The sequence below is a fragment of the Phaseolus vulgaris genome, chromosome 5, assembly GCF_051622355.1.
Source record: "Phaseolus vulgaris cultivar YP4 chromosome 5, ASM5162235v1, whole genome shotgun sequence".
NCBI lineage: Eukaryota > Viridiplantae > Streptophyta > Magnoliopsida > Fabales > Fabaceae > Phaseolus > Phaseolus vulgaris.
In genome coordinates, this window is record NC_143502.1 from 26113083 (window position 1) to 26131682 (window position 18600).

The 18600-nt window shown below is 32.5% G+C and overlaps 1 protein-coding gene across 1 annotated transcript; it reads right to left on the reverse strand.

Annotated features, from left to right (window-relative positions):
* Positions 1–3045: 3045 nt before the first annotated feature.
* On the reverse strand, positions 3046–6371 carry MAMI (membrane-associated mannitol-induced). Its single transcript, XM_068620643.1, has 7 exons — positions 5761–6371; positions 5604–5674; positions 5346–5427; positions 5127–5245; positions 3730–3807; positions 3530–3649; positions 3046–3435 (listed from the first exon to the last, which is right to left on the reverse strand). The coding sequence occupies exons 1-7, from the start codon at positions 5969–5971 to the stop codon at positions 3376–3378; spliced, it is 741 nt and encodes a 246-aa protein (XP_068476744.1). The 5' UTR covers positions 5972–6371; the 3' UTR covers positions 3046–3375.
* Positions 6372–18600: the final 12229 nt, after the last annotated feature.

The window sequence follows — 18600 nt, forward strand, 5'->3', positions numbered from 1 at the left end:
TTTATTTTCTCCATTGAGCACCTCTCTCCCCTTCTTAGTCGCAACAATCCCCACCTCCAACTTCCACCATCGGAGCTCCCCACCTCCCGCGCTATCATTGTAGTAGCCCCTACTTCCATCATCACATCACCTCCAACGTCAACACCACCGTCGGAGACCTTCATTGTCTAAGAAAAAAAAAATGTATTTCAAATTGTATAATTTAAAATACAAGTTAATAGACTTTATATTCTATATTCTAAAATTTGTAATACAAAATTTGAATTTCAGAATACAAAATTTATATTTCAGATTCTAAAATTCGAAATACAATAGTGTTAATAATTGTTTATCTAAAAAAATATTTTTTTTTCTTGATTAAACCTCTTCTAACTAGAACTACATTATATTTTGAATTCAAAATACAATATACTATAATATATTTTGAATTGTATTGTATTCTAAATTAATTTAAATAGAAGCCATAATTTATATTTTAAATTATAGTTATATTCTGGATTATATGATATATTTTAAATTATATTGTATTCTGAATTAATTTAAAATAGAAACTAAAATTTATATTTTGAATTATAGTTATGTTTTGGATTTAAAATACAAATTTTATATTACAATTTTATAATTTAAAATAAAAAATTTAAAATAAAATTTTATTATAAAATAAAATAAACAATTTAATATTTCAAAAAATATGGAATACGAGAAGGAAATATAGAAATGTAGGAAGGATTTACTTTGTGGTCCAAGGTCATACCCAACTCTCTAGAACCTGCTACCACATTCCAGGTTACATTTTGCTTTTATGCTTTTCCTTTTTATTTTTCCTTCAAATTATAATTTACAAACATCATGTGTTGGGCTTAACATTTTTATTTATGTGTTCAACTTAGCAGTTGACCTCTCAAAATATAGCTTAGAAGTTGACTTTGAAGTTTGCCGCTGCTTCTTTTATAAGACAGATAACTTTCAAAACAACTAAACAACTAGTTTTGGGTCAGTAATTGAGTATGTTTAGCTAATTTCAAGAAAAGAAAAGAAAATTTATAGTGAAAAAGTAGGATTTAAAAACAGCGAAAAAATTGATGTTAGAAGCATACTTGTATTTATGGTCTAAAATAAATTTACCTTATGATTAAATAAAAATAATCTTAAACCCACATAAAACATTATTGTAATCTTACCCAAAAAGTTTCATTGTAAAATTCCAATCTATTTTTTAATGTTAATTCTTCGAAAATCAGTTATTTTTAAGTTTAATTCATACCAGAGTGTAATCCAAAAATACCCTTTAGCACAATAATAATAATAATAATAATAATAATAATAATAATAATAATAATAATAGTTTTTTGTTTGGATTACTATCTATTATTTGTTTGGATGATTGCTTTGTCAAAGAAGAAAGCAAACTACTATATTACCAGCCTCTTTTGGAAAGTATTGTTGGAACCCTTCTGGATTATCAGATTTTACTTAAAAAAATTATATGATATAATTTTTGCAGAGTGACTCTCTTTCCCGCTCAGTCTTTTCGATAGATTGAAATATCACCAACATATTTTAGTATATTTTTGAAAATATTTTGTATTATTGATTAAAATTTATTAAAATTACAAATTTTAATGGGATTCACTTTTTATTTAATGATGTGTATTGAATAGTATAGTTTGTAATAAAATTTAATTAATAAAAAAGTGTGCTATAGAATTTATTGGAATGGTTTATTTTTTGGCAAGAAATTATGAGTCAAACTTTTAAGAAAAATGGGGGAAAAGAGAAAGAAGAAAATAATTGAGTAGCTACTTTTGCGGCGCTATCCTTTGGGCTTTTTATGTGCTTTTCTTGTTTGTTGTGGTTGTTTTGGCTAAGCTCGTGAATTTAGGTGGCAAAAGATTGATTACATCATGTATACGACTTAAGCATAAGGTAAACCTGAATGAAAGTAGTGGTAAATTCAAAACAGATGTTGACATGCAGGATTTTCAATCCGATTTCATCACCTCACACAACAAGTGGGAGTGGGAGACCCCTGCCCCACCTAATAAATAAATGCCAAAAAGAGGTTTCATCGGTTTAGGAAGTTGCTCTGTTCTTTTCATCATCAAAACAAGTTGCATCAAACTCATCCATTCTTTGAAACCAACCACGTGACTAATCAAGTTTGGAAGATTTTCTTCAAGTTCTATAAAAGAAAATTTAACTTTTTCCAAGGGAATGAATAATGCAACAATTTAAAACGTTTCCTATCTGAAAAAAAAATGATTTTACAGTGCTTTTAACAGTTGAGTGAAATATTGCTTGCTAACAGGCAACTTTGAGTAGGCCTACATCAGTTTGTTCGGAAGTCAGCCTAAATGGAGCATTGATGACCAAGGTGGACAATCTTGGAGCAGATGTGATGGTTGCATTACACGTAACAGGTTTGGTTACTGAGTGTCCTAGAGGGGAAAACTTGAAAAGCTCTGCACTGTGACAGACCACCCTGCTAAGAAGGAATTGTTAGTTTTCCATTGTGGAATACATTCAAGAGCACCAGGTGTGGCCTGACATTGTTCAAAGCAGCTCATACCAAATATTTGGTTCACAGAATTTTCTTATGCAGGATGATATATGAAACTCGGTAATAATTAGTTATGTAATTTTCTGCTTATTATCTTGTCCAGCTCCATTGTCAGGCTTTATATATTATGTACATGACGTGTTCTATTTTCGGATAACATTGCAGAAAAAAATTGAAATTGTGGCCTATTTTATTGTGTCTGAAACATAGCATATAGTTTGTTCCACACGCTACAACACAAATGCAATAAATGTTCCAAAAGACGCATTTCCAAACCCACATGTTGCAATAAATGTTCCAAAGACGCATTGTCTGCAGGAGTTTACATGTTGCAGTGGTTTCAATGAATAGCATATGTTTAGAGAAATTAAACTACGTTTGTACAAAGAAATGATGATGAAAATCTTGACCAAGCAGACTATCGTTCAATGCTGATCTATTTTCAGCACACTGTTCGTCGATGATCTCTGTATAATCATGACAGATGCACAAAAAATAAGATTTTATTATGAATGATCTGTTATTTCAAGATTATTTCACAAGCAGATGGCAGTGAGGAATTGCATTTATTATACAAACAAGCAAACTCTACTATGTACAAATCGGACTGTTCCTCCAAAGAACAATAATTTTGACAGTTCTACAACGAATCTTTCCACCAGATTGCGTTCTCGAACTACCAATAGGATGCCAACCAATTCCCCCAACCGAGTTCTTTTGATGCGCATCCAAGGTTGATGGCAACAATAGCATAGCAATGATATCTTGATCGTGTTTCCCTGAAGAAAACTATTAGCTGGATGAACAAATTGCGTTTACACTGAATCTACTGCTTGAACTTGTTGCCGGGCCAGATACTTCTCCCTTCTCTCTTTCTATAGACATCAGAAGGCAATTTGGGATGTAAATAATAAAAAATACATTAAAAAAACATGGAAATGAATAATTCATTGTCAACATGATGCTTACCCATTCATCAATTACAAGCCCTTCAGCAACAACACGAGGACCTGCCTCTGCCGGAGGCTTCTTCCGAGCTTCAACTGCAGCATCGGCTTCAGCCAACTGTCTTCTCAGTTTTTCCAAAGCCTAAAATCACCAGACTGTTATTTTTGCACATTAATCCAGTATACTTGTGCTAGGACAATTTGCAGAGAAGTTAGACTTACTGGACTTTGCCGTTCTGGATCTATAAACACAACCCTCAATATTCGTTCCACTGTCACTAGATCCTTTTGTTCATCAAACTGCGTCACAGAAGCCCAAAGGTCAAGTTATTTATTTATTTATTTTATCATTAACAAATAACCTTGAAATCATTTGCTAAAAGCATAAATAAATGAAACAAACTATAAAATCATGAATAAATGAAACAAACTATAAAATCATGAATAAATGAAACAAACTATAATCATTTAAAACAAAGTTGAAAAGATAAATGTAGGAGATCCATAATGACCAAATTATAGTATATAAGAGAGACGTACAAAGTTTCCTGAGGTTTAATTAGACTTGATCCACTTTCTAGAAAGAATTCTATTCAGAAGTTTAAGTTCAGTTTTCTTGCCTGCATATTTACTCAACTCTGGAATTTATGTGCAGTCTCATCATTTCTCCTACTCTTATTATGTGCCTATACTTTTCACTTTTAGATTACCTTCACCCTAAAAAGATAATTAATATGATCATTCATGATAAACTAAGTAGTGAATTGTTCAATTCATCCAATACAAGATCAGATTTACTCCAAAGACCAAGCAGTTGACGATAGTAAATACATCTACACATATGCTCTACCTAGCTTGCAAATCCAATTATCTAAACTCTTCACTATGATCGAAAGTTTTGTCTACTATTTTAAGGACATTCCATTAAACAGAGTCTTGAAATGCCTGCGCACTATGAGTTCTCTAAATTTCCCAAATATCATGTATGGCTTCCAATTGGCCCAATTCTAATAAGCATGCTGGTATTACCATGTAACCCAAATCCTGTGTCAATTATTACCACAAACAAACAATCCATTTTCCCCATATGACTTTAAGGAGAAAAGGCTTAAGTTTTGGGCAAGTCGACTATATAGGTAATATATCTTTCTGAATTCTTTTAAGCTGCAAATAATATAAACCTAGTTAATATTTTTCTTCTCAGTGAATTTAATTCTCTTCTTAGCCAGGCCACAACACCTACACTCCAGACAGATATTCAAACCCCATAAATGGATTCGTGTTAACGTGTTGTCTCTAGCAAAACGTTAACCGACTATGGTGAGGTATGTCAGAAAATTAAAGTAGATGTATTCCTTACGTAGTTAATTTCACATCTAATTCTCCAAACAGAATAATCAGAAAGTACAAGTTAGGAGGCAACTGGGGGAGAGGCTGTTGAGATCTGTCAGAAAATTAAAGGAGACTTTTTCCTTACCAAGTAAATTTCACATCTAATTCACCCAACAGAATAATCAGAAAGTACAATTTTAGAAGCAACTCTTCTCTCTTTCTTTCCCCCTAATGGTCTCTCATCTCATCAATAGGAGATTCAATATAACATAAGGTACCAGACATACCAGCTCAGGTACATAGTCCACCCCTTCTTTCACTTTGAGACTCATGATTTTGAACTTTACCCTGTGCTTCTGATCCGACAACTTCTCATTGTTTTCAGGTTGCTCCACAAACTTAAACACTGAGTGAGCAACCAAATTAGGAAAGAAACATTAACATAAGGCAAAAAAAAAAAACTAACAACGTGAATCGAAAAGCATTTTGCATATTAAAAAAATCACCAGTTGCAATCAAACTTTCCCCAGGAGCAAGAATCCCACCAGGAGGCCGCATGTAACAACTTTTTGGCGCCGTAGTTTGAAACTGAACCAACAAAAGTGAAACCACCATAAAAGTCAATCACGACAACGAGCAGATAAATTATTTTTCCCTAACATATCGCCAACATTCAAATATAGTAACACGTTTCAACCAGACGGTGTGCATGGAATGATAAACAATTTCATATTCAAACTCCACCAACACACGTACATACGCACCTTGAAAGCAACATGAGACTTGCTCGTGTTTTTCAACCGAACCGCGGTCCTCACCTGCTTCCCCGGTTCATCTTTAAAACAAACGAAATTTCAGCACAACAATAAACTAATTGAGAAATAAACAAAGAAACCGAAATCAAAATTGAAATGACTTTACATGGAAAGTAGAGGTAACTGGAAGGATCGAGACGGAGTCTCCGTCGCGGAGGAAGTAGCGACCTGGCCACGGACGACACCGTTTTGGAGGACCTTTGCACGTTCGCTTCGGAATGGTTCGAAGACAACAAACCGTTTCGCGAACTCCAGAAGGGACAGAGCTTGAAGAGCCGCGCGTCGGAGCTCGGGTTTTGGCGGCCGGAGATGGCCATAGAACTCACCAGTGAGCGGCGGAGGTAGCGGCGAGGAATTGCGATTGAACAGAAAACGCAGCGTTTTGTTGTTACGGATTGGATTGGAATGTTGCAGAAGAAAACGCAGAAGGGAAGAGTGTGAGAGTTTGTTTTCCACTGTCAACGACTTTATGCCCACGCTCCTGCACTCGCAACGTGTCCTTCAGGTAGCGTTTTATTTAATGCACACGCTCTTCCTCACTTATTATTTTGTTTTTCTTTTGTTTAAAAAAAAGCAAATTTCAAAATTAACTAGTGTATCATAATTAAGAAAAAGTACTACCAACTAGTTATTTAATTTTTTATGTTATTTTACACTACAACTATGATATTATGCTTGCAAGCAATGTTTTCTCTTTTTCTTAATATTCTCAACAAACTAGTCTCCCTATAGATTTTAAGCATTAAATAGATTCCTTCCAACATTATTGTTCATATTTTCTTTTTCAAATCAAAGTCATTATTACCCACTTCAATTAATAACATAATAAATATTTAGCTCATCCAAAAATTAAAAAGAAAAATAGGTACAATTATACTTTTATTCCCTAAAACATGGGATGGTTTTAATCAGCATCTAATGTGAAAGAGTGAGTTATTTGAAGTATAAAAAAATATTTTTTAAGGTGTTTTTTTTGTATAATAAAAAGGTTAAAATGATTAAAAGGAAGGAGGGATGGGTTAGGATTGAAGGGTGAAGGCATTAATGATGGGAGATTAAGTTAGGTATGGGTTGATGTAGGGGCATTAACAAATGTGGGCTAGGTTTGTTGGTGTGGGTTTGTTGTTTGTTGGGAAATTGATTATGGGAATTATTATGACATTCCTTTGCTTTATCACAAGCTCTATTATTTTCCTACTACTTTCTATACTTCAACAAACATATTTGATCAATCAACTTTCACCCTTTCTTTCCATTAAAGCCTCATTCTTACCACACTTTTCCATTTCAACTTTCTTTTCTCTCTTCACAAAATATCAAAGCTTCCACCTCTCATTAATGGATTCTCAAGTTTCAACCAACCCATTTGGATTTGCCTTCATTTCATGGTAGTTACAAAGCCTTTCTTTTTCAAATCTATTGACTTAGTCCAATGTGACAATAAGAGACAAGGTTTGTTTTCAGAGATTTGTGGTATCTCGTTATCACCACATGTCTTTTTTAGAAGAAGAAAAATGCCAAATATTCAATTAGAAAGTATCCGTCAAATAAGAATTATAATTTAAAACATTTAAGAATAAATAATACTACATCATTATTTTTTTCAACAGAATTGTCTCAAAAAAATCTTAAAAATTGATTGATTTTTTCACACATCACTCGTGTCAATTCACTTTCCTCAGTCCATTTCTCTGCCCTAGTCGTGAGCATTTATTTTGGAGCGTGGCTTCATTTGGCGAATCATTTAAAAAAAATTCTTTATATTTTGTTTGTATTACAAGTTTAATTAAATTCCGTATCTCTTTATTATAATCAATATGTTTCTTATTCATTTTTTTTTGTCAAATTTCTTTATTTTATTTATCAACTATGACAATTAAATTTACTTTTCTATTATATAAAATTGATAGAAAGTTATATAAAAATGTTGTGACCTCAACTCAGTTGAAATAATATCGTTAGGATCAATCACCGCATTCGAGTATTGTCCGCTTTGGAGTTTTTTAGTTTCGTTACGGTTTTATCCTTAAAATGCGTTTCGGTGTGTTAAAGGAGGAATGTATATTTAAAATGTTTTAAACTTCAACTTCTAAGCGATGTGAAACTATATTTTGGTCGTACCAGAAGAATAGCCCCCATCAAGGACTAAGGAAAAGAGTTTACAATCCTTGGGAAAGATTTTACGATCCTCATAGACGATGCTAATATTTCGACCTCAAGTTCGTTGAGATAACATCGCTAGGGTCAATCACCACATTCGAGATATTTTTTGGTTTGGAGTTTTTGAGCTTCGTCACAGTTTTGTCCTTAAAAGATGTTTCAATAAATTAAGAGAATAAAATGTATTTAAAATACCATTGACCTCGACTTCTAAACGATGTGTATATTTGACTATACCGATAATAAGGTATACTAATAAACTCTATTAAGGAGGGTGAATGAAGATAAAATATTATAATGGAAAATATATCTGGTGCATCTATAAGCATTATGTTACTTTAAGAGAACTAAAAGAAAAATAATCTAATATTAAAAAGTAAGTTATTTCAATAAAGTTCTTTTGCCATTTAGGTTTTAAAATATTTGAAGTTTAATTGAGTCCATCTTATTATTCTCGTCAAGCCTATTTAGAATAACCTAGAATAAATTTAGATATAAAAAAAATAGCTCCTAAATTATACTTGATATCGCAAAACAAATAGTTATTGAGTTATGTGAAATTTTAAAAAATGTTTTTTTTGGAGTTTATGGAACAACAATTAAAAACACATTAATTATTATAGTTGGGATAAGTGGAGATGAAAAATTACTTTAACATATGTGAAACGTAATGCGTTTCAACAATAATAATTAATTTATTTTTGGAGAAGAACACTTATATAAAAATAAATAAAATTACACACTCAAATAACATGGTTCACATCAAATCGTACATTTATTCATGGGATTCAGGTAATAAGAATTTTATTCTAGATATGTTTAGATTTAAATCATTTTAAAGAATATATTTTAAATTATGTTTTATGTATAATAGTGCTTTATTTAGGTTTTACATTTATTTATTTTATAAGAAAATTTAAATTTATTGTATTTATTAAAATATATAATAATTAATTAATAGAATTAGTCAGGTATTACAATTTTTATAAAAAAAATTACAAACTGTCACGATAAATAATCTAAGTCCAAATACATAAAAAAAAACTATTAATTTATATTGACTTTGGTGAATACACACTTGATAACAACATATCTTCTTTTCATAAAATATCATACACATTAAAAGATCATTATTATGAATAACTACATTTGCATAAAGAATGTTCTTTAGTATCTTTTGAGCTTTGCTCATCACCTATCATTTGTTGCAATAGTGGTGGCTTACAAGACTTGGATAGTGAAAGCCAACAAAAGTAATGTCTCATTACGGTGCTTAACAGGCTAAATTATTCATCTCACTCCATTGATTAAAACCTTGATGTCTATGTTAGCTTTCAACCAATAAAAATAATCTCTTCTACTAGAAGATGATCCACATAAAATAAATAAAAACACAATCAAATTTAACAAGATTTAACACCTTGAACTCTACATCCACAAACACTCAACAAAATATTTTATTACTTAATGAGATTTTACAAAAATAAAATTATAAGCTCTTTCAAGACACAGAATTACGCAAATTCTCAATGCACTAAAAACTAATAAATTTTGTGAAAACATTCTAATCAACTTTTCATTTTTAAAGTAGTTTTCTATTTATTTATTTTTCATATTACTAAAAGTGGGATCTGCTGAACATTTCAATGGAAACTAATTAAAGCCTAGAGGCATATCACTATTGTCTTTGAAGTTCAAAATAAAAGCATAAAAGTGGAAGGGAATGAGATTGCTAAATGAGTAAACAATTCATATTACAATAAATTTGTCTTGGGGAAAAAGGTCCACATGAATAACTCTAATTATTACACATGCTCTTTTGAATTTTAAAAAGAATCTAACATGGAAGATGTATGTTGTGTGAACCCATAAAACACCAACCACATTTTTAAAAGAGGGATAGGGGATGTAGTAAGATGAATGACATGACCAATTGATAAAATAACAACTAATAATTATTTTCTAATAAATTAGGTGTGCAAAATCATCATTGTATAAAGTAATTCCAACTATGTTGACTCTCAATTTACACCAATTATTTGTAGCACAATTAAAAATGCATTAAAAAAGAACAAATAAAGTAGGAAATATAAGATTAATGAGAAACCTATAAAAAGGAAAATAATTTTTTTCTCAAATAGTTTGCTAGAAAACGTAGTTCATCACTAATCTACAAATATATGTACAAATTATTAATAATTAATTAAATATACAAATAGTTAATTATCCACTCTATATGAAAGATTATTCACTTATAAATTATTTAACTCATACCTAACACACAAAATTAATTACTTTGTATATAAACCATTAATTGCAAAACAAAAATGTAAAGAAACATTACAAAGAGAGTGAAAGCACAACAACGCAAAAAAAAGTTAAATTAAACATAATTTGATAAACTACCTCTAATATGGATTTTAGAACTTCCAATAACCTTACCAATCAATTTTAATTTTTGGTTGCTGATTTTAATTTTTTTTTCATGTCCCGATAGTTATAAGGAGACCGTTGTCAAAATTAAAAGGTAACAATTTTGTAATTAGCATTAAATAAATAATGACACTTATTTTTAATCGTTCTCGTAGATATATATGAAACAATTTTTCTCATAAGATTATTAAGGAAATAATAATTATCAAATTATACACAATTATTGTATGCAATTTATTGTATGATATTATGCAATATTATGCGATATTGTACACAATATTATGTAATTAATTTAATAATTATAGAATCATGATTAGGTTGTAATTTGGAGAGATAAAGTCTCCATACACTTGTATATATTTGCTATACATTGAGTGATGTAAATACACACAAGAGAATAAGAAATATATCTTTTTCTTACATATCATTTTCTTATATGGTATCAGAGCACCGATCTTGGTGCTCTGACAGCCTCTCCATTTTTATCTCCTAAACAAGAGATCATGTCTAACAAAGAAGGCACTAGTAACGCCGCCAAGTCGGCTGCCATGGATCCAACCAATCCCTACTATGTTCATCATTCAGACCAACCAGGACACATGTTGGTGTCAACCAAATTGAACGGCGCCAATTATCAATCCTGGAAGACAACAATGGTACATGCACTCACGGCGAAGAAGAAACTGGGATTTGTTGACGGTACCATAGAAATGCCGTCACAAGAAAAAGACCCATCCCAATTCGAATTGTGGAATCAATGTAATTCCATGATTCTTTCATGGTTAAGTCACTCCATCGAGGCAGAGATAGCTGCAGGGGTAATTCATGCGAAGACCGCCCGTCAAGTTTGGGAAGATCTCCACGACCAGTTCGGACAGAAGAATGCGCCAGCCATTTTTCAAATTCAGAAGGCAATAGCAACCATGTCCCAAGGTACGATGACAGTGGCTTCATACTACATCAAACTCAAAGCGCTGTGGGATGAACTCGAGCTATATCGTTCACCCATAGTTTGTAATCAGACAAAGGAGCACCAGATCGAGAAGGAAGAAGATAAACTGATGCAATTCCTCATGGGGTTGAATGATTCGTTCAAAACAATCAGGTCCAATATTCTCATCATGAATCCTCTACCAAATGTCCGACAAGCATACTCACTGATTGTGCAAGAAGAGACACAACAACAGATGAATTCGGATCCTAGCGAGAATTTTTCAATCGCGGCATTAGTACCGGGTCGATCTGCCAATTGGAAGCAATCAAAAGGTAAGACCTGTGAACACTGTAACAAACCAGGTCATACCATAGACGAATGTCGTACTTTGAAATTTCATTGCACATACTGTGATAAAAGAGGACACACGGAAGATAGGTGTCGCATAAAAAATGGGACGTGGAACTCCAATGGGCGCCATGGCCAGCAACAACGAATCAAAAATAACCCCAAAAGCTCTCATTCATCAGCAACAAACATGGTAGATTCCTCTTCATTACCACATGACAACAATGAGTCTGATATACAAGGGTTCACTGCCAAGCAAATTCATCAATTGGCAAAGGCTGTTTACTCGCTCAACAATAATGGTAAAAGTGAAGCGTTTATAAATGCTGCAGGTCTATTTGCTCATAACTCGTCTATTAATTCTGCTTTTACAAAACCATGGATTTTGGATAGCGGAGCAACCGATCACATTGCATCTGATTCACAATTTTTCACACACACTTCATCATCATTTATTTCAAATGTTAATCTGCCCACAGGCTCAACTGCGGCCATCTCATCTACAGGCACAATTAAATTCAATGACAATATCACTCTCAAAGATGTTCTTTGTGTTCCTTCTTTTAATTTAAATCTTATGTCTGTTAGTAAGATAACCAATGCACTAAATTGTTGTGTCGTTCTTTTTCCACATGGTTGCATCTTGCAGGACTTGGCCACAGGGAGGATGATTGGCTCGGGTAAACAATACGCAGGCTTATACTACATGTCCCCTCTTCCAAACCAAGCCCACGCATCTCAAATTTCGACCGACCTTGATTTATGGCACAAGCGCCTTGGACATCCTTCTCCGGCGCGTCTACAACTTGCATCTTCATTACTACCTATCAATAAAAATCTCATTTCCATTCATAATAATTGTAGTGTTTGTCCCAAAGCCAAACAGACAAGGCTACCTTTTCCTTTAAGCACAATAAAATCTCATTCTCCATTCAATTTATTGCATTGTGATATTTGGGGTCCTCATAAAACCCCAACTCATTTTGGAAAACGTTTTTTTCTCACTATAGTCGATGACTATACTAGATGTACTTGGCTATTTCTTATGAATCACAAATCTGAAACCCAACATCTCTTAGAGTCATTCATTACATTTGCACAAAATCAATTTCAGGCATCTATTAAAACCATCCGCATTGACAACGGATTGGAATTTATTTCAATGTATGATTTTTTTCTCAAAAAGGGTATTGAATGTCAACGCACTTGCGTCTACACTCCTCAACAAAATGGAGTAGTAGAACGCAAACATAGACACATTTTAAACACAGCACGAGCCCTCCTATTTCAGTCCAATTTACCATTAGAATTTTGGGGAGAATGCGTTTTAACCGCCACATATATCATTAATCGCTTGCCATCACCTTTACTAAAAAATAAATCACCTTTTGAGCTACTATATAATCAACCACCTTCACTTTCTCACCTAAAAACTTTTGGTTGCCTGTGTTACGCAACTGTTGTTTCACCTAAGCAAAAATTTGATCCGCGCGCCCGAAAATGCATTTTCATTGGTTATCCTCACAGTCATAAAGCATACAAATTATTTGATATAGATGCAGGTACTTTTTTTACAAGTCGGGATGTCACCTTCCATGAAAGTGTTTTCCCATTCTGTCAACACTCTCAGACGCAATCCTCGCATCCATTACCAGATATTTTGCCCGCCATTGACATTGACTTACCCACTCCTGTCCAACATTCCCTTGATCCACCATCTTCTCCTAGTGAACCTCCAGCAGATCAACCTTCTTCTCCCACGCCAGGAAGTCTTGCACCCATTACTGAACCTTCTCCAGCACCTATTACCGAACCTTCTCCAGCCAACCTTCCTGTTCGACGATCAAGTCGCACATCCACCCCACCTTCCTGGCTTCAAGACTACGTAACGGGATCCCAAGCCAATCATTCGACCACTGCCCAAGACCGACCGAATGGAACCAGGTATCCTATGCATCATTTTCTTTCTAATTCACGATTTTCTTCTACACATAGTGCATATCTTGCTAATATCACAGCCACCAAAGAACCTCACACTTATGCTCAAGCTATCCTTGATCCAAATTGGCAAAAAGCAATGGACGAAGAGCTTTCCGCCTTGCAGCTAAATCAAACGTGGACCTTGACACCGTTACCCGCTGGGCAGAAACCCATCGGATGCAAATGGGTCTATAAAATAAAGTACAACTCAGATGGTAGCGTCGACAGATATAAGGCGCGCCTTGTCGCAAAGGGGTATACTCAGATTGAAGGTGTTGACTATTCTGAAACTTTTTCACCAACAGCAAAATTAACAACTTTGAGGTGTCTCCTCACCATTGCAGCAGCTAGAAATTGGTTTACTCACCAGCTGGATGTGCAAAATGCCTTCTTACATGGCACATTGCATGAAATTATTTACATGAACTTGCCACCTGGACATCATTGACAGGGGGAGAACATTGTATGTCGACTCAACAAATCCCTTTATGGTCTCAAACAAGCATCCCGGACATGGTTTTCAACATTTTCTCATATGATTAAATCTGCAGGATTTCAACAGTCCAAGACAGACTACTCTCTATTCACAAGACAAAATAACTCATCATTTACTGCTCTTTTAATTTATGTGGATGATATTCTCTTGACAGGAAATGATTTGACAGAAATTCAGCGTGTTAAAGACTGTCTTTTACAACAATTTCGCATTAAAGATCTTGGAGACTTAAAATATTTTCTAGGGATCGAATTTTCCCGTTCCAAAGCTGGAATTTACATGTCACAAAGAAAATATGCACTTGATATTTTGCAGGATACGGGACTCACAGGTGCTCCTCCAGACAAATTTCCAATGGAGCAAAACTTAAAACTCACACCAGACGGTGGAGAGTTGTTAAAGGATCCAGTCAAATACAGGCGACTTGTGGGACGACTGATATACCTCACGGTTACCCGGCCTGATATAGTATTTTCTGTTCGGACCCTAAGTTAATATATACAGGCTCCACGGAAACCTCATTGGGATGCTGCAATTCGAGTCCTAAAGTACATCAAAGGATCACCGGGACAAGGATTCTTATTGCCCTCTGAGAACAATTTGACATTGACAGCTTATTGCGACTCAGACTGGGGAGGTTGTCAGACAACTCGGAGATCAGTATCTGGGTATTGTATTTTTCTTGGTCCCTCTATTATTTCATGGAAATAAAAAAAACAAACAAACGTATCAAGATCCTCCGCGGAAGCAGAATACCGCGCGATGGCCAATACTTGTTTGGAGATAGTTTGGTTGCGATATCTGTTGCAGGATTTAAAGGTGTCATGTAACTTGCCAGCTCAACTTTTCTGTGACAATCAAGCAGCATTACATATAGCAGCAAACCCAGTATTTCATGAACGCACAAAACACATTGAGATAGACTGTCATATTGTGCGAGAAAAATTACAAGCTGGGATAATCAGTCCTTCATATGTACCGACACAGTATCAACTCGCAGATATTTTTACGAAGGCACTCGGCAAGGAACAGTTTTTGACACTGCGACACAAGTTGGGGGTTCATGATCTTCACCTACCAACTTGAGGGGGAGTATTAAGGAAATAATAATTATCAAATTATACACAATTATTGTATGCAATTTATTGTATGATATTATGCAATATTATGCGATATTGTACACAATATTATGTAATTAATTTAATAATTATATAATCATGATTAGGTTATAATTTGGAGAGATAAAGTCTCCATACACTTGTATATATTTGCTATACATTGAGTGATGTAAATACACACAAAAGAATAAGAAATATATCTTTTTCTTACAATCATTTTCTTATAAAGATCTTTATATTATTAAAATATAATAGCAACAAACATTTCATCTTTTCATTCTTGGGTCTTCTCTCTAAAATTAAAAAAAAAATATGTTCCATATATATTCAACAACTACTTTTCCTTGATTATATCCAAAATTTCGACAACCTGTTTTATCTTTTTTGGATTTTGTACTTCCCTTATACAATTGAAAATATTATCATCCACAAACAATTTTTTTTTATAAAAACATAGATTTTTTAAAATTTTATATAAAGATGTAACACAGATTTTACCTTATATAATATTAAAAAAATATTGATTTTATTTTATTTTATCACTCAATTAACAAGGGTGGTTAGTCCTTAATATATATATATATATATATATATATATATATATATATATTTATATGGTAAGTAATCAACCTCTAATCTCTTATATATGTATGGTAGGTTATAGTTACGTGGACAAATTCCAAAAAGAAGTTATTGCAAAAGTCCATGATATTTGTAAAATTCTATTTAATTTACAATATTTTTATCTTATTTCTATTTTCATTTTAAATATAAAAATATACATTAACATGACATTTTTGACAAAGAAAATATAAAAAAATTGACATCATAGATAATAAAATCTAAAAAGAAATTATATTTAGACGCAAATTTTGTTAAGAATTAACTTTTGCCCACCAAAAAATAAGGACAAAACAAAAACAGTTGGATTACAAAGTCACAAGCGTCACAAATATGAGAGTTGAACCCTGATTTTCAACAAAGATTCACTTTCCGAATAAAATTTCTGATCAAAATTGTTCAAAAAGGAGTTATATATACTTATATTCTAGTATATGGTGTATATATTCTTGCATTGTTTTGTGAAGATACGTTCTTAGTTTTTGTAATAGACAATTTCGTAAGCAACTTTGTCATTACAATATACATTTTTTTTGTAAGAAAGAGGGTAACAATGATGAATGGTAAAATGAGGATGTGCAAATCGGAAAGCGCATTGAGAACGTTGTTGCCGGAGAAACGAGTTAAACGACAAATTTCAACGTTTGAACATGGTTTGCACAAAGGGGAAAATGTCATTGCAACACAACCTAACTATGTTGATGGCAAGAAGACAGAGAAAGCAGAGAAAGTCATGCATTTGATTTGTTGGGGACCCACTTTGGCTTAGATCTTAAATTTCTCTTTGTTTTTATGTTCATTCATTTTGTTTTTAACTTTGTAATGATTATTTTGTGGTGGTTAGATTGCAATGTATGTTTGTGCATGCATGCATTTATGTTCTTCCCAATCCTTGAATCAATTGGAGGCCTGAAAAACATTTTTTAAGTTAAATTTTAGTGCATGCAAACATGAACAATTTTGGATTATTTTGTATTTTACATTTTGCATTTTATAAGTTTATTGTTTTTTTATGAACAATTGAAGAAGAAAACTAAGTCCAGGTAAATGATGGTTTTCATTTCTCATAACACTAACACGATAATAGAGTAATTTTAATTTAACTAGAATCTACCCATAATGTAAAATTATATTTTTTTTACAATGTTTCATGATTACATACATTATTGTACTTTTAATAAAATATATTTTGTATTGATATGAAGTAATTTTGTTGACAAATTTTTAAGTTACATTTAATTGTTTTTTATTAATTAACAATTAAATTAATAATCTATCTAGCTATAAATCTATAAATAATACAAATAGAACTCACTCCTAGGGTAACTTTTTCCACGTGTTAGCACCATAAGTTTTTGAAAAAAAATCAAAATGATTTAATACCAAAAATAGAAAAGTGTGCACCAATCAGAATACGCCACGTGGTCAACTCACAACACGCCACATAACGATTTTTAAAGGTCCTCTTTTTCCTCTCTCATCCTCACTATCTACTTTCCTATCTCATTTCACTTTTATCTCCTCTCTAATTCGCTCCCCTCACTCGTCTCATCATCTCTGAAACCCTAATTCTCTCTCATCCTCACTCTTCTCTCTTCTTTGAAACCCTATTGTATAATCTTTTTACAGGTTTGACAACTGTGCACATATTGTATATTAAAGATGTTTTTTCTATGGTGCTTGAAGGGAGGATTAGGGTTTCGATTTTCTCCGCCACCTTGAACCTGCTCTGACAGAGGAAAGTAGGTTTCCATTTTTCTCTCACGCAAGCCTAAAGTTGGGTGGTTTGCCTATTCCAAAATTTTCAAAACAAAGCCAACTTACATAAACAAGGTAATGGTTTTTGAATTTCAAATTAATTTGGTTTTATGAAAAACATTTGCTCTATTTTTTCTTTTCATCATATTTCTCATCTATAAGAATTAATTCTGTGCAGACACCATTTCAAGATATAATTTGGTTTTATGAAAAACACTTGTTCTTTTTTTTCATCATATTTCTCATCTAGGAGAACTAAAAACCTATTGGTTTTGTGCAAGAACCATTTTTATATACAATTTGATTTTACGAAAAGCATATGTTCTGTTTTATTTTTGTCATCATAACTAAAAACCTATTTGTTATGTGCATGCAACATTTTAAGATACAATTTGGTTTTATGAAAATCATCTGTTTTGTTTTTTTTATCATATTTCTCATCTACAAGAACGAAAAACCTATTTGTTGTGTGCAAACACCATTTCAAGATACAATTTGGTTTAATGAAAAACATTTTCTTTGTGCACCCATACTATGTGTACATTTCTCATCATATTACAAATATTGTTTTCTACAATGTATTGATATAATTATTTTGTTTTGAGATTATTGTAACCGAAACCTATTTGTTATGTGTAGGCATCATTCAAGTTAGTAATTTTTTTTCTACCATGAACTGCAATGTGTTTTAAGCATCGTTGTAAAGTGCATAAAAAATTGAAGAATAGTTGTAGGCAATTGTTACCAAATTGTATATTTTTAGTCTGCATAGATCTTTTTTATGTATGAAAATTGGAAGATTGTTTTTTTTTAATATATCTTTTCTGTGTATGCAATTGTGTTTTAATACAATCTGTAATTATGCTTCAACATCTGTGTAGGCACCATTTCAAGATACAATTTGGTTTTATGAAAAACATTTGTTGTGTTATGTTTTCTTTTCTTTTTTTTCATCATATTTCTCATTTACGAGAACGAAAATCCTATTTGTTCCGTGCAAGCACCATTTGAAGATATAATTTGGTTTAATGAAAAACATGTTATGTGTAGCCATACTATGTATACATTTCTCATCATATTACAAGTACTATTTTCTAT

Excerpts from the sequence above, each read along its gene's own strand:
- MAMI (XM_068620643.1), bottom strand. The coding sequence starts at position 5,971 with ATGGCCATCTCCGGCCGCCAAAACCCGAGCTCCGACGCGCGGCTCTTC. Across the intron at positions 5,675-5,760 it reads CAGTTACCTCTACTTTCCAT|ATGAACCGGGGAAGCAGGTG; the intron begins GTAAAGTCATTT and ends TTTGTTTTAAAG. Across the intron at positions 3,808-5,126 it reads TGGACTATGTACCTGAGCTG|TTTGATGAACAAAAGGATCT; the intron begins GTATGTCTGGTA and ends TCTGTGACGCAG.